The 24,177-nt window shown below is 44.7% G+C and overlaps 1 protein-coding gene across 2 annotated transcripts in view; it reads right to left on the minus strand.

The window, feature by feature from the left end:
- ABCC4 (ATP binding cassette subfamily C member 4) overlaps nucleotides 1-24,177 on the minus strand; it is a 260,291-nt gene that overhangs the window by 165,595 nt on the left and 70,519 nt on the right. For both annotated transcript variants that reach the window (XM_049647145.1, XM_049647146.1), the window contains 4 exons: nucleotides 14,155-14,244; nucleotides 12,671-12,834; nucleotides 11,190-11,315; nucleotides 9,730-9,979 (listed from right to left, as the gene is read on the minus strand). In XM_049647145.1, the coding sequence (XP_049503102.1) occupies nucleotides 9,730-9,979; nucleotides 11,190-11,315; nucleotides 12,671-12,834; nucleotides 14,155-14,244 (630 nt within the window). The remainder of the gene's footprint in view (nucleotides 1-9,729; nucleotides 9,980-11,189; nucleotides 11,316-12,670; nucleotides 12,835-14,154; nucleotides 14,245-24,177) is intronic.

The following is a 24,177-nucleotide window of genomic DNA, read 5'->3' on the forward strand; positions in this document are numbered from 1 at the left end:
CTGGGCATGAAGCCTACTTAAATATAAATATATATTTATATATAAATTTATATATATATAAATATATTTATTTATATATTTATAAATATATAAATATATATTTTATATAAAATATAAATATATTTATATATAAAATATATATGTGTATATATATATATATACACATATATATTTTACAAGCATCTCTTCATAATCACTTGTCTTTTCTCCTTAGCAAATACCCTCTCGACAGCAGGAGAAGGTATTTTTCCACGCTTCCTGCTCTTGTCCACACCAGATAGCAGCAAGGTGGTGCCATTTGAATCGAACCAAGTCATGCTAACCATTACAAACCTAACACAATCACATATACAGGAAAACTCGGTTTTGCTCTGCAAATGCTAGACATAATTCAACGGGAAAAGCTACACTGGTACAAATAGAATGAACAACCAATACCCCTCTACCCCCAAAACTTTGAATGTGTGGCAGCGACTGTTAACGGCCCTCAAAACTTGCTCTCGTTCTTCTGTGGAAACAAACTCCTGGTTTTTAGGGCATGGCAGCCTGGGAAAGGGACCCCTCTTCCCAGCCTCCCACAGAGCTATGCAGAGTCAGGTGATTAAGTTTAGGCCAGTGGAAAGTGATCATGCCCAGGAACCTTCCTCCACCCAATGGCTTGGGCCTTGGAAGTCGGCAGCTTAGCCAAAGCTGTGGTAGGGTCCCCTCCCTCAGAAAAGAAGAAAAAAGAGAAAAGGAAAAAAAAAAAACCCTCAAGGCAACCTGGTTATATGCATATGTGACCACATCCCTCACGACCTTGTAACATGAGACCACTTAATCAGACTACATGTTTGTATGTTACTACATATGAGAGACAAAGAAGTAAAAAATGTATGAAAAACTATGCCACACAGCATTCGGGGCTCAGTTCTTCAGGTACAAACCCAACTGAGCGGTGCCGGCAGGAATAAGGTTGCTTCCTGGAAAAAAAAAAAAAGCCTCTCTGGCCCATGACTCTCTGGGCAAGGCCACAAGCAAGAAGGAAAGCATCTGGGCCTCTAAAGCCACAGAACAGCATACTAGCCATGGAACTTCTTATGGGATGAATCGTGCCCTCCCAGAAAGACAGGATGAAGTCATAACCCCAGTTACCTCAATTATGTGACTTTATTTGCAAATAGGGTCATTGCAGATGTGGCTGATTCAGGTGAGGTCATACTGGAGTAGGGTGACCCCTAAATCCAATATGACTGGTGTCCTTATAAGAAGACACAATGGGGCGCCTGGCTGGCTCAGTCAGTGGAGCGTGCAGTTCTCAGTCTTGGGGCTGTGAGTTTGAGTCCCACATTGGGCACAGAGATTACTCAGAAATAAAATCTTTAAAGGAAAACAAGAGGAGGAAGAGGGGAGGAGGAGGAAGAGTGAGGAGGAGGAGAAGAAGGAGGTGGAGAGGAGGGGAGGAGGGAGAGGGAAAGAGGCAAAGAGGAGAAGGAGGAGGAGTGGGGAGGAGGAGGAGGAGGAGGCGGAGAGGAGGGAGAGGGAAAGAGGAGGAGGAAGAGAAGGAGGAGGAGAGATACATACAGATAGGAAACAGCCAAGACAGAGATCACAGTGATGGCAACCATAAGCCAAGAAACGCCAAGGTGTGCCAGCCACACGAGAAACTAGAGAAGGCAAGGAAGGATTCTCCCTTATAGGTTTCAGAGGGATCACGACCCTGAGGACACCCTGATTTCAGACTTCTGGCTCCAGAACCGTGAAACAACACATTCCTGTCGCTCTGAGCCACCTAGTTTGTGGCAACTTTGCGGCCCCAGCGCTAGCAAACCGACACACAACCTCACAAAGGTTTGCTCAGGAAAGAAAAATGAACTACCTGTGTAAGCAGCTTTAACATGGGTATTCTAGGACCCACGGGCAAACCTCATCCTAACCAACATAGGAAGCAACTGAAATAAGCATGTGAAAATGTTTCAGGAGAACAACACAGAAGTCAACTGCTACTCCAAAAACCATAAACACTCTTTAAGTCATTAAAATCTTATCTATCTTGCTGCAAAGCTACAAATGTGATTAAAGCTGAATATGCAAAGTTTCTTCTGTGCAGGAAAAGGAAAACGTGTTCCTGTGCATTTCTCTCAAAGACGCAGCCTGCGGGAGGCGAGGTCTGCTCACAGATGCTTCCACTCGTCCAGGCTCGCTGAGAACCTTCCTCTCTGCCCCATGCCCATGTCTAACAGGGAAGCAGAATGGACAGACGATGGTCTGAGGACTCTTTCCTTTGCAGGCTTTAAACCCAGCATGGCCCTGATTTCTCTTCCACACCAGCTCTCCCACAGTCACCCAGACAGCAACTCTTGCCTATTCTGCAAGAATTCCGATCCCTCCAATTCTTCATTCCTCTTGAAACAATGTAATTTTGGAATCTCACCACCAATCGTTTACAACACCGACACAATTTTTTGCTGTCTCCCTATACCCTCCCGATTCCTTCCCCAGCATCCCCAACACTGTCAAACCTAACACCACTTCCTATTTTTTTTTTAACGTTTATTCATTTTTAAGAGAGTGAGAGAGCGTAAGTGGGCCAAAGGCAGAGAGAAGGGGACAGAGGATCCGAAGCAGGCTCCACACTGACAGCAGAGTCCCTGATGCAGGGCTTTAACTCATGAACCAGGAGATCATGGCCTGAGCCGAAGTCAGTTGCTTAACCAGCTGAGCCACCTAGGCGCCCCACACTCCCTCATGATCTCACTGAAACACCTCTGAGAACGTCCACCATGCTTAAAACCCTTCAGTGACCCATGAGCACCTAAGTTCACACTCCCCAAGTGCCCTCCACCTTGATACTCTGAGTACTGAACCAACCCTTCCTTCCTAACCCATCTCAAATGCTAATCCTCCTGGGAACCAGCTCACAGGGGCCCTAGCTGGCACTGCCCACCCTACTTCTGAATCCCCAAAGGGATATTAAGTCATGGCGAGGGAGAAGACTATGCCGTTCACGCACTTACGAACAGCCCAACTCAAACCCCACACTGAGGCTAGCAAAGGGTCAGCATGTCACGATAACCCCTAAAGAACCCGACTCTACGGCTGGTTCGAGTGAATCTAATCACTGACTAGATCACTACAGTCTTACACAGTATGAGTTAAGATGGCAACAAGCAGAAGGCTGTAGGTGTCATAAATCTTGTCTAGACAGAATAAAACTCAAATTTTAGCTTAAGCATATTACCAAGACATAAAATTCAAAATTCAGTATGTGCATATTAGAATAGAAATTCTGCACCTTCAAGGAAAGAAAGAAAAGAGAAACCATGCACACAGTGAGGAAGTAAATCTATTGAGCATTTGTCCGTAAATAATAGGTCTGAGTGGAGAAAGGAGTCACAGTCTCCCGGTGGTTAAATGAGGCTCCATTCAACACATGAACGGCTTATAAAGGTGCCAGATGTGCTGGCTGGATTTTTCTCGAGTGCTCAGGCTGATGAAAAAGCTGACATTAAATTGCCATTAAAGCCATGAAGTGCATACCCAGAACGGGTCATGCGGGAAAGCATCAGCCGTCAGAACTCAAGCCAACAAGATTGACTTCACAGTGGCTGCTAGGCAAAAACCTAAGCAGCTTTGTGAACACTATAACCTCACTTTACTGGGTGTAGACATCGTTAAGACTTTCACTGCTTTGAAGTTAAGACAAGATCTTTTATAATCCTATTGGACTCGTTCAATGTCACTAAGAGAAAAATAGAAGGAACTTCTTGGGCCTATAACCTCGTAGTAAATCCTTCATTTTCAGTACGTGGAAAAAAAGGAAACTGACAAGTGTGTGTGGAAAAGAAGACATACACTCTACAGCCCACGTTTGGCTTTATGCCAGGGCTGGGGATCCCAGCGCCACCTTCAAGGTGGAGAGGTGTGCTGCATTTACCTCTGGGACTCCCAAACATCATCTGAGTCCCAGGCTGCAGGAGACAGTGTCACAGCAAACTTCGGGGCGCCTCCCAAGCTTCTGACCCTCTACGAGCCAAACCTCGCCTAGTCCTAACTACCTGGTGAGTGTCCTCAGCGCATCTTTTCTTCCTCGCCTGCTGCCATTTTTACCTCTCACTGCACAAAACACGTGAGAGGCAGGGAAGGAAAGAGGAGTGAACACTGGATCAGTCCATTATATTCACTGCCTATTACCTGTGTCAGGTACGTGCTCCTGAGTGGCTCTCAAATCTCACTGCGTCTAGTTCAGCCTAATCCAAACCACATCACCCGGTTCCTGGACTGCATTAGCCTCTGAACACTTCCTGCTCTACACTAGATCCCCACCCCGACCTCCTCGGATCCGGTCCCTGGGCTGCAGCCAGAGTGAGCTCTGCAAAAGCAAAAAACCTTCCTGTGGTCTATAAGGTGCTCTGCCCCCTGCTCAGGCCTCTCTCTGCGCCCTCATCGTCAAATACATGGATCTCCTTCTGGTGCACCAAGCGCTTTCTAATAAGACCTTCTGCCACATAACTATCCCCCCAAAAATGCAGAGTATCAGCCTATCCCCCCCACCCCCCCCCCACACACACACACATGTAACTCTCCACGGAACTCCTTCAGCCTTCCCAGGGAGCCCCACCTCCAAAATTACAGCGGTGTCTACAAAGCACCTCATAGGACCTCAGCCTTTTTCTTAAAAAAAGAAAAAAAAATTTAATGTTTATTTATTCTTGAGAGATAGAGCATGAGCAGGGGAGGGGGAGACAGACACACAGAATCAGAAGCAGGCTCCATCCAGGCTCTGAACTGTCAGCACAGAGTCCAACATGGGGCTCAAACCCATGGACCATGAGATCATGACCTGAGCTGAAGTTGGACACTTAACCGACTGAGTCACCCAGGCATCCCATCAGACTTTTTCTTCCAAAGACTGACTGATGGCACGAAACACACGTTAACAGTGAATGTCATTGTGTGAGCATTTATTAACTCCCTCTCGATGCTTCAGAAATTCTAAGCAGGCAAGCCTTCTGTGCATTTGCTTATCATTGTATATACACATCTAGCACAGCCCCAGGCTTGAGGTAGGCGCTCAGTTACTTTGTGGGGTGACTGAAGGAATTCTAAATGGGCCCCCCAAAAGTCTAGCACAAACCAAGACAGGTGTTAGTTCCTCCCGTCCACTGATTTTAGTCTTAACATGACCCTGGCATTTTTTACATTTTGCTAAGCACATTCTGGCTTTGTGTGCTTTTTCCCGCAGCTGGGGCAACGTTTCCCACGTGTGGCATGTTTTCAGGTAACACAGGCACACTTGCCTAGGACACAGATACCTCGGGCCCTGCATGACCCAGAGACTCAGAGTCCCCAAACTGTCATGAGTTACTTTTCATAAGCCCTCCAGGTGATTCTGATGTACTTGAGATCTAAATTTCTTAAGGGGTTATAGAAACCATACGGGTTGGAAAAAAGTCTAAGATCTAAAAGAAAAAAAGATACTTCAATAATTACTTCAAAGCCACCATGAAGCAGTTTGCCATGCTAACCACCCCTTTCTCACCAACCTTCTCGGCCACTGGTCCCACCTCTACTGAAAACAACTTCTGCTCAACAAACTCTAAATCCCTAGGCCCACCTTTCTGCCAGAAACTTTATACAGAGGAGAGAAGACTTGGGCTTTCAGCCCAAATCAAAGATGCCTCATCAGGACACAAAGGGGCTTGACAAAGTCAGACCCAGGAAAATTCAAAGTTCTCAGCAAGTCATACCTTTGATGCTACTGGACACATCTCCATGGGAAGAATTTCCAGCCTCAGACACAGTTCAGCTGCATTTTAGCAGAAAAGCAATCAAAAGTCCCACCCAAATATTTCGATACAACTCCCTCAAAACCTTCTGCAAGATCCCTTTCGTGCTATGTGATTTTATGTATCACAAAACAACGCTCAACTGCTGGATGCCTGCAGCATCTCACAGACGTGGAGAATACAGTGACACATCTCCTGAGCATGTGCGGTGAGGAATGCAAAGATGGACAAGGCACCGCGCCTGTCTTCAGAAGCCTGGAGATCGGGGAGGAGAATACATCCATCCCACACATGCAGGAAGTGAGGACAAAGTCACATCCGGGGAGTTCGAAGGAGGAGACGGGAGATTCCAGTGGGTGTGATGGTTAATTTTATGGGTCAACATGGCTAAGCCACAGTCATTTGCTCAAACACGTCTGGATGTTACAGTGAAAGTACCTTTCAGATGAGACTGACACTTAAATCAGTGGGCTTTAAAGCAGATTATCCTCCATGATGGTAGGTGGGCCTCACCCAATCAGTTGAAGACCTTAAGAGGAAAGAAAAGACTGACCTTCAAAGAGAGCATTCTGTCTCTAGATTGCCTTTGGATTCAAGATGCACTTTAGCATAAAGCCACATGGTTTTCATCTTCCTTTATTACACAATGGCCAGTAAAACTAATGTTTTTAACCAAAGAAGACGGATGCTTCTATCTATAAGACCTAATAGCCCAGGCCAGAAGCCGGGCCAGCAGAGTCTACACTGACTCTGAATTAGTGTTGCTTCCACTAATTCAGTATTTATCTGAGGCCCAGTAGATGCCCAACATGGGCCAGCCACTATGCAAAAGAACTATCAGATATCATCTGCTGTCAGGGGGCTTAGTATAGTCCTGTCGAGTCAGAACCAGCCACATGCCATGATGCTGAACGGTGTGGTACTGGCCTTGCACATATATATGGAAGCTTGGGGAGCCTGGGTGACTCAGTCAGTTGAGCACCTGACTCTTGATTTCGGCTCAGGTCATAATCCCGGGGTCATGGGATAGAGCCCCACGCTGGGGCTTGGGATTCTCTCTCTCTCCCTCTGCCCCTTCTCTGCTCACTCTCTTGCTCTCTTTCTCTCTCTCTCAATCTGTCTCTCTCTCAATCTGTCTCTCTCTCTCTCTCAAAATGAATAAACTTAAAAAAAATTTTTTAATATGGAACCCTGAGGTCAGCATGAGAAAAAGTGCTGGAGGAAGATTGCGGGGGCTGGGGGACTCAGCAGCATTTCCCTAAATCAAGAACAGAAAAAAAGGCAACTCCCTGAGAAGAACAGCATGGGCAAAAACCCTAAAGCGCATATGAATGTGGTGCATCACAGAGACAAGCCCTTCCCCTCCCCCACATCCGGGGCCAGAATGGAGGGTCGTGCGCTGGGAAACACGGGCCAGTTGAGCTTAAACCCAGAGCTTAAAATTTTGATTCTGCAGGAACCCCTGCAGGTCTCTTCAGAATGAGGCTGGATGATGAAAACTACATGTGAGGAAATACTCGTGCCGGAAGGTCCTAGGAAGGCAGTGGAGGTGACGTAACAAGGGGTAAGAAACCAGGGTCTGGGAAGAATCCTAGTGCATCGTGTGCAAGCTGTGTGAGGATGGGCACACTGGTTCACTTGCTGCAGGAACGGTGTCCTTACCGGTCAAGTGGGGACACTAGTGCTCACGAACTGCTGTCAGGATGACCCGAGACAATGTGCCTGGACCTCACTAAGCGCTGGCTGCAGCAGCGACAGTCACAAAATGACAGCAAAATGTGCATGGGAAGCTGGCATCTGGAAAGGTTCTAGGTATGCTTAGAACATCACTGTGGCCAAAGTATCTTCCTAGATGTGCTCTTTCAAGATGCAAACGCTACAAAACAGAAATTTTATTGAAATGCATGGGCCACAACTTTAACAAAGTTGTTGGAAGCCCCTGGGAGGAAGCATGACAAACTTGGGGACCAGAACTGGCCCCCTAAGACTGATCTCTCTCATGAGTAATATTTTTTTACAGGACAGAAATTTCATGATAAAAAATCTCAGCTTTGGGGCTTCTGGGTGGCTCAGTCGGTTAAGCGTCCAACTTCAGCTCAGGTCATGATCTCACAGTTCGTGGGTTCAAGCCCTGCATTGGGCTCTGTGCTAACAGCTCAGAGCCTGGAGCCTGCTTTGGATTCTGTGTCTTCCTCTCTCTCTGCCCCTCCCCTGCCCACGCTGTCTCCCTCTCTCAAAAATAAACATTAAAAAAAATTTTTTTTAATTCATCATAAAAAAAAATCTCAGCTTTTATGATAAAACTAAAAAAAAAAAAAAAAGGCACATGCAGAGCCATAGAACTTCAGTAGAAACATACTACTACACGTCCATCACTGTGGAGGAACAGGAACAAAACAAACTAGGTTTTTCGTAAAGCCCAGGCACTCAAGTTTGTGCCTAGGTCCCGTCAGCAGAGCGTATTTATCTTCGTTTTAGACCTATTTATAAACACACAAACACCTGAGCACCCACTGCGTCGGCCTGCATCTTGGCGATATTATTTGCCCTGGGCAATGTAGGCACAGCTAATTAGGAAAAGGAGGCAGCGGTATTGGGGGGAGGGGGGGGCGGTGTAGGAAGCAGGGGACATATTTGAAAGACCTTCCCAGAAATGGGCTGAGGCAGGAAAACAAGTAAACAGGGGGACAGGGGACAAAAGGTGGAGGTCCAAAGACTTACTCAGAGACCACAAGGCAGGCATCCATGGGGGATAGAACCCATCTTCAATCAGGGAGAAGTAACGGTGAGGCTGAGGCCATCTCCCCACCCAAGGAGCCAGGGCCCTTCTGCAAGCTCCTTCCTTCCTGACCTAGAGAGGAATCTTCTTCCCCCAAAACTGCATACTGTCGCTACTGAATCATTTGAGTTGGCACAAGAGAGGAGATCTGTTCGTTTTCCTCCTGCCTCAGACATCTTCATCACCCTGCAGGTGATCAAAGGCCCTGTGCCACTGCTATCACTGCCCCCATGAATGATCAGCCACTTAGTTCTCTGTAGGGCACACCCCCAAGAAGACAGGGAGGGGAACACGTACAACATTCTGGAATGACTACGGGCTTGGCTGCTGAGAAAGTTAAACCACAGCATGAGGACACCAAATTAAAAGCAGGTGTTTCGGGGCACCTGGGTAGCTCGGTTGGGTTAGCATCCAACTCCTGATTTCGACTCAGGTCATGATCTCAATGTTCATGAGTTCCAACCCCCTGTCAGGCTCTGCATGGACAGCAAGGTGAAGCCTGCTTGGGATTCTCTCTCTCTCTCTCTCTCTCTCTCTCCACCCCTCCCCCCGACTTGCACTCTCTCTGAAAACAAAACTTAAATAAAAATTAAAAAAAAAAAATAAAATGAAATCAGGTGTTATGCTTAAAATCCACCTACAACTTAAAAAGGTTATTTGTCGGGCGCCTGGGTGGCTCAGTCAGTTGAGCGTCCGACTTCAGCTCAGGTCACGATCTCGCGGTATGTGAGTTCGAGCCCCGCGTCGGGCTCTGTGCTGACTGCTCAGAGCCTGGAGCCTGTTTCAGATTCTGTGTCTCCCTCTCTCTCTGACCCTCCCCCGTTCATGCTCTGTCTCTCTCTGTCTCAAAAATAAATAAATGTTAAAAAAAAATTTTTTTTTTAAAAAAACGTTTAAAAAAAAAAAAAAGGTTATTTGTCATTGGGGCGCCTGGTGGCTCAGTCGGTTGAGCGACCTACTTCGGCTCAGGTCATGATCTCGCAGTTTGTGAGGTCGGGCTCTGTGCTGACAGCTGGGAGCCTGGAGCCTGCTTCGGATTCTGGGTCTCCCTCAGTCTCTGCCCCTACCCTTCTCACGCTCTCTCTGTCGCGCTCTCTCTCTTTCTCTCCCTCCCTCCCTCCAAGATAAATAAACGTTAAAAAAAAATTTTATTTTAAAAAACAAGGTTATTTGTTGCCAAACCTTGATCCTTCGGATGCTGACAACCGCCTCTGACACCTTCTCAATGGCCGCAGGGAAAAAAAGGGTGACCGTCAACCGCACGGCCCCATACAGTGTCACTGCCACGAACACATGGCTGGCTGTGATCACGTGTCCAAGAAGCACGTAGGTGGCGAAAGTCACAAAAACGATGTTTTTGCTTGCAACGAAAAATGACGCCAAATTCATTCCTCTGAGGTAGGAACTTCTCAGAATCTTGGAAATTTCCTTCCTGGAAAAGAGAGGATATAGGTTTGAAAGAAGCATCAACGTCCACGTCGTCTGTTCAAGCGCCTGTTGCCCGTGGCCTCTTTCCAGGCTCCAACATAAGGACCACACGCTCAGAACCATTCTGCTCACCTTAACTAAACGGAGGCGTAATGTCGCACGTTAACATTCTGGGTCGATCAGACCAGGTTGAACATTCACTCAACAAGCACGCGTGACTACAAGTCCTGTGCTGGGCTCCTTGCTGATGACAGACACAGCCTGTCCTCTCCGGGAACTCATGAACTCATAAGGAGAAGAGACTAAGCAACCCAAAATGTGTGCACTGGACAGAAACAGTGAGTGCAGGCCCCGTGGGTGTACAGAGAAGAGGTGCCTCCCTCAGAACAGTGGAGTCGGGGCCGGACGCGTGCGAGTGGAACCTGGGGGGACGAGCCAGGTTGGTCGGGCTTGGTGGGGGCCAGGGAAGAATGAAGCTGCGTGCACTCGAAGCAGAGGAAGACGTACCTATGAAGTAAGTGCAAGAGGGAACAGAAGCACAGGGCTGTCAGAGAGGGGCCGTGGGCGGGGGGGCACACAACTGATCAAATATTTAACTCACAGACTGAAAAACATTCTACAAACGTAAAGCCACACAAAAAGGACCAGTGTTTCCATGGATCTGTGTCTCTGTCTGGAATGAATCATAGTGATTCTGACAGTTTGGCCCAATCTCTATAATTTTCCTATTTGTGCTACATTCGCACAAATTATAGCGTCAGTGTAAATGTCATATTTGCAAATACTACCATCATGGCTGGTTTGGGATCTGGGGTATTAAGAGGCATTTGAAATTTTGTTTTTGGAGTAGCAGAAGCACAGGGTGGGGTGTATAGTATTTAAGTTCACATTTAAAAAAAATATATTTTTTAATGTTTATTTTTGAGAGAGAGACAGAGTGCGAGAGGGGGAGGGGCAGAAAGAGAGGGAGACACAAAATCCAAAGCAGGCTCCAGGTTCTGAGCTGTCAGCACAGAGCCCAACGTGGGGCTCGAACTCACAAGCCGTGAGATTGTGACCTGAGCAGAAGTCAGACACTTAACCGACTGAGCCACCCAGGTGCCCCTAAATTCACATTTTAATGTGAAAACTTCATTGAGACTTGTCAAACAATTCGGTGAAAGCAGGAGATCGAAAAGTATAGAAACGTGATGTGAAATACACAGAAACTTTACCTTCTCAAACTGGTGACAAGGTCTGCAAATGACTTTTCCCAAGCATACATTTTTATTATTCTTATGCCAGTGATAACTTCATTCATGGTCCTGATCCTGACGTCTGTGAAAGTCGCAGTCTTATTCCTAAGGGGACAGACGTGAGAGATGAATAACAGCCATCACAGCCCCACTTTGCTTATCAGCAGCTGGCACAGTCAGAGACCAGGGATCAAATGCTTCCCTACAGCAACTCTGCCCAGACAGCAGAGGCAGTTCCTACTCAAAATACAAATGGAAAAAGACTTCAGTTAGGAAGTCAACAATTCATCCCAATTCAAGAAGTCTTTTGGAGAACTTACAACATTGGCTAAGGAAGACATCAGAGAGAGTCAGATACAAACCATCTGTTCTGCGAGGTCATGAGTGGGTAGGGAAGGCAGAAAGGCGCCTGAATCTAACAACAATAATACAGTTGGCTGCAGTATAATAACATGGTAACAAAGTGCTTCAGAGCAGAAAAGAAAGAGCTGTTGATTCTACTGGGCGAGGGGGAGAGCAAGAAAAGCTTCAGAGTCCCAGCAGTTTTGGAACAGGACCCAAAGGATAAAGAATATATCTCCATGGCTAAGAGGGGAAAGAAAATTTCAAATAGAGAAAACACCACCGGTAAAGACACAGAAGAACTCAATGCGCTTCAAATAGCGCATCATCATCCACCTGACAACCTTGACCGTGACCCTCTCCCAGTCCTCTGGCACCTGCTTCACCCCCAGTAAGCTCTGCATCACCAGCCACTTTTCTCTCATGTATGCTGCTAGGACTGTGGGACGTATAAAGATATAACTGAGGTTGGCGTTGCCCTTGGGGAGCTTATAAAATTTAGTGGACACGCTGAATTGCAAACAAGGCACACACGTACACACCTGGAAACAGCTCTAACACAAGCGTAACAAAAATATACGCAGCCAGAACTGGGCCTCTAAATAGACATTTAAATTGTCGCATTATTTAATACATGTTTAAATAACATCATCATATGTAAATTTTGCTTGAAGACTCTACTTACAAGGCACGGTGCCCAAAAAGCTGGCCAGGAGGAGCCAGTGGATGTCTTCACCTTTCCAGCCTAAAGCTGGAGCCTCCACTGGCCAAGCCTGAATAGCCAACACAAAGGAGAGATCACAGAAGACATTTGTTTGGCTTTTGAACAAAAGCAGGGGCCAGGGGTGCCTGGGTAGCTCAGCTGATTAAGCATCCAACTCCTGATCTTGGCTCAGGTCATGATCTCACAGTTCCTGAGATCGAGCCCCGAGTCGGGCTCTGTGCTAACAGCACAGAGCCTGCTTGAGATTCTCTCTGCCTCTCTCTCTGCCCCTTCCACTGCTCTCTCATACTCTCTCACTCTCAAGATAAACTTTAAAAAAAAAAAAAAGCATGGGGCAGAACATGGATATTAACAAATACATATTACCTATTTTTTGAACCAGTGTTTCTCTTACCGGAGTGATGAAAACAACTTCCCGATGCAGCTTTGCAAGGGCAGAAGAATAATTAGAACTGCCATCCCAGCCAGACAGGATATTCCTATTTCCATCCAGAGCAAGGCAGTCACTGCTATGGCCTGCAGTGGCCCTGCCCACAGAAAGTGTAAGAATATGGTCACCTTAAAAGAAAAAGACAAAGCTTTCTTAGGACTACAGAAACACAAAACCAGTGAGGACAGAAACAATCTGCTCTCAAAGAACAGTCAGGAACCTACACAGAAATGATCACAGTGGGTTTTAAACCTGCTAACGCCAAGATCCCAAGTATCCGCCCCAGATGAAGCTGTTCCAGGACACAGGGAAGGCTTCAGGGACATCCAGGGAGAACACGACCACCAGTACTAGAAGGAAGATCTCAAGGGGCGCCCCGGTGGCTCAGTCCATTAAGCGTCCAACTCTTAATCTCAGCTCAGATCATCATCTCGCAGTTCTCGAGTTTGAGCCCCGTGTCAGGCTCTGCTCTGATGGTGCGGAGCCTGCTTGGGATTCTCTCTCCTTCTCTCTGCCCCTCCCCCACTTGTATATACACACGTGCACACTCTCTCTCTCAGAATAAATAAACATTAAAAATTAAACCAAAAAAAGAAGGAAGATTTCAATTCTGTCTACCCCACGCATGGGCCCAGGGTTCCCCCAAATTTCCTCTACTACAAAATTCAGCCCCACCTCCCTTGGGCCCACCTCCCTTGGGCTCCCCAGGACCTCACAAAAACCTGTATTACGCTACCTACCATGCTCTCTAGTAATTACTTGCTCATTTCTCTCCCTGATAGGCTGTGCTTCCCCAGGGCAGAAACTAAGCCTTATTCATCCCTGAAACTGAATAGGAACCTTAGTTCATGTTTGATGAATGCATAATTGAAAGAGAAGTGGTCTAGTGCCATACAGATCCAACCAGCAGCTACGATCCCCCAGAAAGTGTGATATATTCATAAGGTAAATGTAAATGCAACACGGTGGGATACAGAAGAACAGTTTGTTTCTGGCTAGGGATCACCCATGTGGCATTTTTTAATCAAAGACTTCCTATGTAGCAAGCACTCTAGAAGGCCCAGAACAATCCCTGTCCAGCAGAAGGTCAACATCCAGAGAGGGAGGAAGACAATTCAGCAATACTAACACAGTGTGCTCAGAAGCCCCACTCCTGAAGGACTATTAGGACCCTTTAACCAAGCGGGACGAGAACACTGCTGTCTGCTTATGAAGTCTTCAAGTAAGTATGCTGTAAACACATTAAGCAAACAGAACTCTTACCTGCCGGACCACACATATTATCATAGCTAAGTTGCACACAGAAGAAATGAGACGCGGATAAAAAGTATCCTCGTCTTTGTCCCCAACAGAAGTCTGGCCTACACCCAAAACCGGCACCAGAAACTCCAGTAAGTTAAACCGAGTAAGGGGTGGGAAGGAAAGAGGCCCCCTCAGGGGCAGCTTACCTGGTCAAACTTGTTCACGTCATTGGACAGCAGATTGACGATCTGGCCGGTAGTAGTCTTTCCCATGGCCTTGTTACTAAGGCGAAGTGCCTGGCAGAGACGGGAATGGAGAATTATACTCCTACAGTGATACTAAGCCACACTCAGAGAACTAGGAACATGGAGTGTATTTTTATGGGGTCTTGCGTGACGTCGGGAGAGCAGGATGACCTGTGACAGCAGGGCTCTAGGGACCTGGGGTCAGCCTTCGACTAATGTGGTGGCAGCCACGTCCCTGGAGGATCAACGAGAGCAACGGAGGCAGAAGCCAACTCCCCCAGACCAGTTTTGATGAGTTTGGACAAGCCCCAAGTATGGAAGGATATGTCCTCAGGAGTCAACTAAAGTAATTTTGAGCCACATTCTACGAGAGTGAAGAGGCTATCTAAGGACAGAAATTAGGAGACGGACTAGCTAGAAATCTGGAACCAGTCCTTAATTCTGCATGCAACGTCTGGGTCTTAAGTCTCCTGGTTCTGGAAATGTAAATAAGCCCAGATGCTGCCTGGACAGACCCCAGGGTCCCTATGAGTGGGATGCCAGATACTCTTTATCCACTACGTGGAGGACACCAAGTGCTCCAGTAGATAGGGTGACTGAGGAGGCGTGTTCCCTGTTTAGAGATAGGACGTGATATGGACAAGCACCGGTAATTCAAGCGTGAAATGGACAGTAACGACAGCAGCACAGGGAACTGGCGACAGTTTCCATTGAGTGACACTGTGGGCAGGACAGACCCTGGACAATGGGGAGGAGAAACTATGGAGAGAAGGGAAGAACACTGTGACTGGAAGGAACAGCATGCAGTCAGGGAAGAGAAATGTAGAAGCAGCTGAGTAAAGAGTACCTGAAATCCGGCTAGAAAAGTAGAATGGAAAGCAGCTAATGTCTGGAAAACAGAATGGAGCAGGAAATGTCTTTTTACATTAGAGCAAGAAACGCAACTCTAGGAAGATTCAACTGTAGAAGTTACTGGCCAGGAGACTCTTATAAGAAGGGAGGATTAGGAACCACTGATGGTCCAGGCAAGGGTAAAAAGACGGTGTGCTAGGGCTGTGTGAATGTGAATGGAAAGGAAGGGCCAGATATAAGGGAAGACACTTTGGAAAATAAAAAGTGTTACATAAATATAAGTACATCAGTCACAAAAAATACAGCCCCCCAACCCCAACTATAAAGAAAAAAGAAAGAAATGCCCCTACAAGAAGAAATAAACCTCGGTGCCTTAATTATCGAAGGCTCATTTGAAAGTATTTTTAAAGCCAATTTTACATACAAATACATGTGAATCCCTCATGTAGAAGATACACTATGGAAGTAGATACATGATAACTAATTTTAACAATTAAAGTAAGTCAATAGCACATAAAACTGATTCTAAAACTGATCATTTTCGGGGAGCCTGGGTGGCTCAGCTGGTTACACATTCAACTTCAGCTCAGGTCATGATCTCACAGCTCGTGAGTTCGAGCCCCACGTTGGGCTCTATGCTGACAGCTCGGGAGCCTGGAGCCTAGAGCCTGCTTTGGATTCTGTGTCTCCCTCTCTCTCTCTGCCCCTCCTCTACTCACGCTCTGTCTCTCAAAAATAAGCAAACGTAAAAAAAAACTTTTTTTGACTGATCGTTTTCAAAACTTCTCAAGACTACTGTACCCAATTAGAATCATCACGGACAGACTGTCACTGACAACGAGGACCACAGGTAAGAGGGTGCAGATGACAATTTGTGCAAAAGACCAAGCTCTTCTCAGCGGGCCATCAGGACAACTTGTCACTCAGTTATGTCTGTGACCAGGTACAGTAACAGACCAAAGGCTGGCTCCGGAACAGAAGCACACATAAGTTAAGGACAACGCTGCAGCCAACACAGAAATTAATCATCTGTCCAAAGAAAAGCAGTCACACTCTGACTAGGACAAAAAAAACAGTGGAGTGTCATTAATGTTGGTAACGAGGAAGACACACCTTCCAAGCAAACTGCTTGGGTGGAGGCTGCCTCCACCCCTGAAAGAATGGTTGGTCCCGGACTCCCGCCCCCACCCCCCCACCCTCGCCCCACCCGTAAATCTAAGAAACTGGACGGAACGTAGGAGGCCACTGTTTCAGGCAGGAACCACGGGCGCCACAGGACCCTGTGCGCCGAGAGAAGGGAAACACCAGAGCAGAGCCCTGGGACAGCCGGCTTCCTGCCTGGGGGCATCTGCCAGCAGAACTGTAGTTTCCCTGTGCCAAGGAGGAAGAGGCAGCTGTTTCAAGTTGCAGAAACGTCTGGAATTTGCAAGCCAGGTGGCAGAAGGGTAGGCCCCAGAAGTTTCTGTAGGGATTTAGCAGAGGAGCGGGGGGTAGCTGTGGGCTCAAGAGAGACTCCAGAGGTCATGCCGGGGGTCACAGAGTTTCTGCCCAACCAGAATAAGATGATCTTCATAAGCACCTCAAATACTCCATTTAGACACCAGGAGGGCCATGCCTTAGTAATAAAGATCATACTCTAGAGTAAGAGCCACGTACCTGGACTTCATCTAAAATGGAAACACCATTTTAGACGGATACACAGGTACCTAGAGTAGGAAGGTGGATAGTTACACAGGTAGATAGAGAGATCCACTCCTGACAGGACTGACCTGTCAGGAATCGCTTAGAAGAAAAAAGCTCAATCAATACCCTTTAGTCAAAACTCCCTATCATGTTATCCCCCACAGTATCCAACACAGTAAATAGTTATTATACAGGCAAAGAAGAAAAAGTGACCCATTATCAAGGAGAAAGAACACAGGCAATGGAAGTAGAGCCTGACATGATCCAGATTTAGGAATTAGAGATGAGAACTAGAAAACAACTGTTATAAATTATGTCCAAGGACTTAAAGGAAAACCTGGTTATAACAAGGGAATTAGAATGGGTAATTTTAGGAGAGAAATGAGCACTATCAAAAGGAGCAATACGGGGGCGCCTGGGTGGCTTGGTCGGTTAAGAATCCGACTTCAGGGGCGCCTGGGTGGCGCAGTCGGTTGAGCGTCCGACTTCGGCTCAGGTCACGATCTCGCGGTCCGTGAGTTCGAGCCCCGCGTCGGGCTCTGTGCTGACGGCTCAGAGCCTGGAGCCTGTTTCAGATTCTGTGTCTCCCTCTCTCTCTACCCCTCCCCTGTTCATGCTCTGTCTCTCTCTGTCTCAAAAATAAATAAACGTTAAAAAAATAAATAAATAAATAAATAAATAAATAAATAAATAAAAAGGAGCAATATAAAACATTCACTAGATAATTTTAGTACCAGAAAATTTCCACTGATCTCTTCCCAGATTCATCAACCCTTTTAGATTACAATCTGAAAAACAGAAGAAAAGACAGAAAGAAATTGAAGAAAAAAAAAAAAGCTTGAAGGTTCAGTGGGGCAATAATAAGGAATGAAAGGATGACAAAATAGGGAAGAAAAAAAATTTTTTTAAGTTTATTTTTTTTTTTTGAAAGAGAGAGAGCAGGGGAGGGGCAGAGAGAGAGGGAGACAGAGAGAATCCCAAGCAGGCTCCACACTGACAGTGTAGAGCCTGATGCAGGGCTCAAACTCCCAAACTGTGAGATCGTGACCTGAGCCAAAATCAATAGTCAGACACTTAACCAGTTGAGCCACCCAGGCACCCTGGGAAGAAAACAATATTTGAAGGAATAATGGATGAAATTTTTCCAAATCTGGTAGAAAATATTCATTTTCATACGTAAGAATCTTAGCAAACCCCAAGAAGCATTAAAAAAAAAAAAAAAAAAAAAAAAATTTTCCCTAGGAAAATCAAAAAATGTAAAAAACCCAAAAAAAAAAAAAAAAAAAAAAAAAAAAAAAAAAAACTTTTCCCTAGGCACATCACAAACTGCTAAAAACCAGAAAGTAAGACAAAGTCATGAAAGGAGCCAAGAAAAATAACACATTACACACACAGAAACAATCAACTGATGCCGACATCCCAAACAATGGACACAAACAGCGGAACATCTATTGAGAGCTAACAGACTGGAAACAATAACTGAATTCTATAAGCAACACAAATGTACTTCAAACGATGACAGTGAAATTAAGACATCTTCAAATAAAGTCTGAGAATTTATCACCAGCCAAACGAAACTTTAAGAAATTATAAAAGAAAGTCTTCAAGCTAAAGGGAACTGGTGCCGAACAGACTAAAAACTCAGATGTACCATAAGGAATAAAGAGAAACCAAACTGGCAAAAAGGCAGGTAGACATAAAAGATTAAAAATCTCCTTTCAATTTATTTGAAAGACAACTGGCTGCTTAAAGCAAAAAAATGGTAACACTCCATGGTATACGTAGAGGTGAAATACATTCACACCAATAGCACAGTGAATGAGGAAGAGTAGCAGAGTTTTATGCTTGCATGTTTCTTACATTTTAGGTAAAGTAGTCCAACAGTAGGACTATACAGACAGTGACAAGCTAAGAAGCCTATTTGAATCCCTAAGTCAACACTAAAAACATAAGAGATACTGCTAAAAAGCCAATAAAGGAATCAAAATGGAATACTAAAATATATCTGATGAGGGGCACCTGGGTGGCTCAGTCAGTTAAGCGTCGGACTTCAGCTCAGGTCGTGATCTCACGGTTTGTGAGTTCAGGCCCCGCGTCCGGCTCTGTGCTGACAGCTCAGAGCCTGGAGCCTGCTTACAATTCTGTGACTCCCTCTCTCTCTGCCCCTCCCCCCGACTCATGCTCTCTGTCTCTCAAAAAAAAAAAAAAAAAAAAAAAAGGAATAAACGTTAAAACCAAAAAAATTAAAAGCCAGAAATTGTCACAACAGATTAATAAAGGACCGACCTAAGTTGCTGTATAAGGGAGATATACTTTAAACACACGAACAGGTTGAAAGTGAAAAGGATAAAAAAGATATGCCATGCAAACAACAGGTACAATGAATGCGGTGTGGCTCTATTAATATAAGACAACACAGACTTTGAGACAAGGAATATGACCAGAGATTAAAAGGAACATATCATAATGATAAAGTCAATTCACCACACCTAAATGTGTATGGATCAAATTATAGTTTCAACATATATGAGACAAAAACAGAACTACAGAGAAAAATCAGAAAACACACAATCATAGATCTCAACATCCCTTTCTCAGTAACTGATAAAAGTAGACCAAAAAAAAAAAAAAAAAGAGTAAGGCTACAGAAGATGTGAACAACACTAGTAACCACCTTAATCTAACTGACGTTTGTGGAACACCACACCCAACAATTGCAGGACAGTTTTCTCAAGTACACGTTGGATATTTCTCAACATAGACCCTATATGCCGGGGCTGGTATATAAATCTCAATAAATGTCTAAACACAAAAATGTTCTGCAGAATGTTCTCTGATATCAAAAAAATTAAATTAGAAATCACTAAGATAGCTCTAAAAACCCCAAATATTTGAGAATTAACAACATATTTCTAAATAGCTATGTGGCAAAGAAGACCCCATAAATCAGAATTATTTTTAAATAAATGAAAGTGAAAATATACCACATTATAACCTGTAAAGATACAGGTAAGCAAGCCTTAGAGGAAACTTCTAGCTTTAAATGTTTTACATTAAAAGAAAGAAAGGTATAAAATTGATGATCAAAGATTCTGACTGAGACCAAAGAAACAGGAAAACACACACACACACACACACACACACACACACACACACACACCCCTCTGTTCATACCTCCAGAAGAGCATCTAGTGTAATCAAAGATCTGTGTGTTGCCCCCCACCCCCCGCCCTGGAACTATTGGCTCACTGAGTGCACACACCCTGTCATATTCATTTACAATCAGCAGCATCATAAAAACAGTCACCTTTTAATGAGCACCTACTATAACCCAGACAATTGAATAGGAAATGATCTTGGGCACCTGAGTAAGCCCCACTTCTCTCTCTCTCTGCCCCTCCTGGGATTCTCTCTCTCTCTGTCCCTCGCTCACTTGCACCCTCTCTCAAAAAAAAAAAAGGAAACAACCTTACAAAGGAAAAATTATCCCTTATTTTGCAGATGAGAAAATAAGCTGAGCATATTCATGCCTCACAGAGAACACTGTATTTTTTCTTCTAATGACGCAAAATTACCACTCTTCTTCGTAATGTAGAAAACTGAAGTTTGTTTCTGATAAATTGTATGCATTATAGTTTAAAAACAGTTCATATCCGGTGTAGAGAAAAACAATGTACAAATTAATGCGTACTAATGCGTCATCATTCTGCTAATGTTTTGGTTCCACATTTCCTTAAGTTGACAGGTTATAAGAGGATACTATTTGGTTAAATTTGTTTCCCTTGTGAAAACAAAATAGTTCCACCATAAGAGCAATAGAAGGCAAACAAAAGAAACCACAATCAGTATTTGCAGTCTCAGTCCATCTTCTGGACCCAAGAATAGTATCATAATAAATCAAGAACACCTAGTATCATTAAGAATTATAAAAGTCTACCAATTTAAAAAAGGGAGACAAGGAATATGTGCAGGAAATTCACTATGGGAAACAAATGGCTAATGAAAATTTGCAAATACTCAAATTCATTCTGACTCAGACATGTAAATTAAAAGAACAGAGCAGTATAATTTTTCATCTAGAAACTGGAAGTGTGGCAAAGACAAAAAAAATAATAATAACCAGAACATCCAATCTTTGTCAAGGGTGTGGGGCCATCTCATTTCACCAGAGAGACTGTAAAGAGTTACCAACTCTGGAAGGAAATCTGGCATTCAAAAGCCTTGAGATGTATATACCCTGAAAAATTAAGGATGTCTCCAAAGGTTTCACTTTGGTCACATTCACTGACATCTGTTAATATAAACAACTGGAAAACCATCTAATTGGTTTGGTCACTACATCTGTTAATATAAACAACTGGAAAACCATCTAATTATCGGTTATGCTAGAATATGTGTGGCCATTAGAAACAACACTGCCAACTGCGGAATGCAAACTACATGTGAGCACGCATCCGTTTACAGCTGGTTCCTTCCCTGGGTGGGCGTGAAAATACATCTGGAGTGTAAGACAACCGTATAATCTGGGCGAGAACATTAATTTTCATCAATTTTTTAAAAATAAGTCAAGGGGTGGGGTGCCTGGGTGGCTCAGTCAGTTAAGCATCTGCCTTCAGCTCAGGTCATGATCCCACTGTTCCTGAGTTCGAGACTCAAATTGGGCTCTGTGCTGTGTGTGTAGAGCCTGCTTCAGATCCTTTGTTCCCCTCTCTCTCTGCCCCTCAGCCCCTGTTTATGCTGTCTCTCTCTCTCTTTCCCAAAAATAAATAAATAAATACTTGAAAGGAAGGAAGGAAGCAAGGGAGGGAAGGGAAGGGAGGAAGGATGGGGCAAGCACGTGCCTGGGTAGCTCAGTCGGTTGAGCATGTGACTCTTAATTTCAGCTCAAATCACAATCTCACACTTCATGGGTTCCAACCCTGTATCAGGCTCTGCACTGACAGCATGGAGCCTGCTTGGGATTCTCTCCCTCTCTCTAAAGTAAATTTAAAAACTAAAAATAAAAAAAAAACATAATAAATCAAGTAATATTCGTCATTCATGTGAAAAATACAGTTTCTTCTTTCTCAATTATGTTCATCAGTACAAATGAAACACAAAACCCAAGTATGGACATCTAACTATCGCTTCTCTAATTGTCCTTCAAAGCAGAAACTGTAGTCCACCTCCTCATGATGCAGATTCCTCATCACCAACTTGACTCCTACCCAACGTCAATAATCCTCAGTACGCGTGGAGGACACTCTTCGAACCGACCGCCCCAAATGGCCAAGCCTTTGGAGTTTTGCATACGTCACAAATCCGTTCTGTTCCCCGCTGCCAGGCTTCCCTTCAGTGGACCATCTCACCAGTACCTACCGCTCTTTCCAAACTAGGATACAGCTTTGTAATGTTTTAAGGAAAAATCAGAGTAAATTGGCTCTGAGGAGGAACCTAAAGGAATTGCAGAACAAAAAATCAAGTACTTGTATCACCTCTGTCGCATTTGGGGTTTACTTCCTGGTTCGTGGCCCTTTGGCAGAGCGGGCCTACCAGGCCACGCGGTTTCCAGGTACACTGGGTATCACAACAAGCTAGTGCGAGGAGTATGCTGAGCTCATCTGAAGCAGAAAGTTGCCTGTGTTTTTCCAATATTGTTTCCTGGAGTTGCTTAGTATGCTGCCCCACCGACTTTCATGATGACATAATCTAGAGATTAAACTCCATTTCTGAGAGGAGGACCCAGGGATAGCCTAATATTCTCCGTCCCCATGAACACAATGGGTGACAACTCCATAGTGTCAATCAGATTCCCTCTGGGGTTCTGTAGAAGAAAACAGATTCAAGGAAATGGAAACCAAAGTGCACACAAAATCAACAAGCTGCTGCTGTCTACAATCTGAGAGCTCCACTGCCTTTTATTTCTCTTCCTGCCTGGTTTTCCATGGCTGGCACACACACCAGCTCACCTATATAGAAAGCTCTTGGCAACCCCCATTTACGTCCTGGGGGTACTGTTAGCTTTCTTTTAGCTCCACTGGCCTTTTCATTTTCATTCGACCACAGTGACCTACTGGAGTCCAGAGGCCAGAAAGACATGTACAGACTTCACAAGACCTGAGCACAAGGGCCCCACTGTGGAACCCAAGAACCACTTGGGGACCTGGGATATTTGCTCTGAGGTCAGACCGACTCCACATTCCCTGACTTCATCACCCCTAATGGCCATGAGTCCCCGAATGTGTAAGGCTATATTAATTATGGTAGTGTGTTCAAAGTGAGGTCACGTCCCCAGATAATGAAAGACTCCCCCCAACTCACACCCTTCCATCACCAATTTCTTGCTTTGAAAGAGAAGCCCCATGTGACTGGTTTCCTAAACAAGAGAGGAGAAGAGAGAGACGAGCAGCACAAAGAGTTGTGCCAAAGGTGAGCTGGTGGGGCAGCAGGAAGAAGTAACAATACGGTGAGCATGAAAAACCCAGTAACTAGGAGAGAAAGGAAAGCAAACACACACACACACACACACACACTTACAAACATGCACTTTAGGGTTAGAGGAGAGACTATCTTAATGAGAAAATAAAAATGAAGTACATTCCCAATAGAAGGAAAAAAATTCTATCAACTTTTAAAAATATCTTTTAATACACTTTTCTGTTTCTAAAAATTATAACAAAAAATGTGAGCATAAACTATCTTCTGAAAAGTGGCATGCTTAGTCTTAAAAATTTATACGTGAGGCCATACACTAGGTCTCTTTTTTTTTAATTCGTTTTTAATGTTCATTTATTTTTGAGAGAGAGAGAGAGAGAGAGAGAGCGAGCACGAGCAGGGGAGAAGCAGAGAGAGAGGGAGGCACAGAATCCGAAGCAGGCTCCAGGCTCTGAGCTGTCAGCACAGAGCCCGACGTGGGGCTCAAAGCCACGAACCACAAGATCATGGCCCGAGCCCAAGTCAGACGTTTAACTGACTGAGCCACCCAGGCGCCCCCATATGCTAAGTCTTTTATGGCAACTATACTTAGAATTAGAACTCTTTTGTCTATAAAGAAGCTTCTAAATTTTGCTCATCATGTGCCTTCCTTCAGACCAAAAGTACAGGAGGGAAGTGATACGCCCTCTACGAACTCATCCATGGTGCATAATTTAACCGTCAAAATGAAGAGTGTTTTACAAACGGGATTTTCCTTTTCTCTAATGTTTTATATTTATCAAAGTACAGAGCTTAAGGAAGTTGGATATACAGCACACCTAAGCAACACTGCACACTTCTGTAAGGTCACAAAACTAGTTGTATTACTCATTCACTTGTAAACACCATGCTTGAAGCTTTCAGGAAGTGAGTCAATCCGTGCAGGAGAAAAATGAGAGGAGATACGGTCTAAATCATGACTTTCACAGCATACATTTTGAAAACCAAACTTACTAAAAGCAGCAATGCCTTGTTATCTATCACCAGTACACACAA

This window comes from Panthera uncia (genome assembly GCF_023721935.1).
Source record: "Panthera uncia isolate 11264 chromosome A1 unlocalized genomic scaffold, Puncia_PCG_1.0 HiC_scaffold_16, whole genome shotgun sequence".
NCBI classification, from domain to species: domain Eukaryota; kingdom Metazoa; phylum Chordata; class Mammalia; order Carnivora; family Felidae; genus Panthera; species Panthera uncia.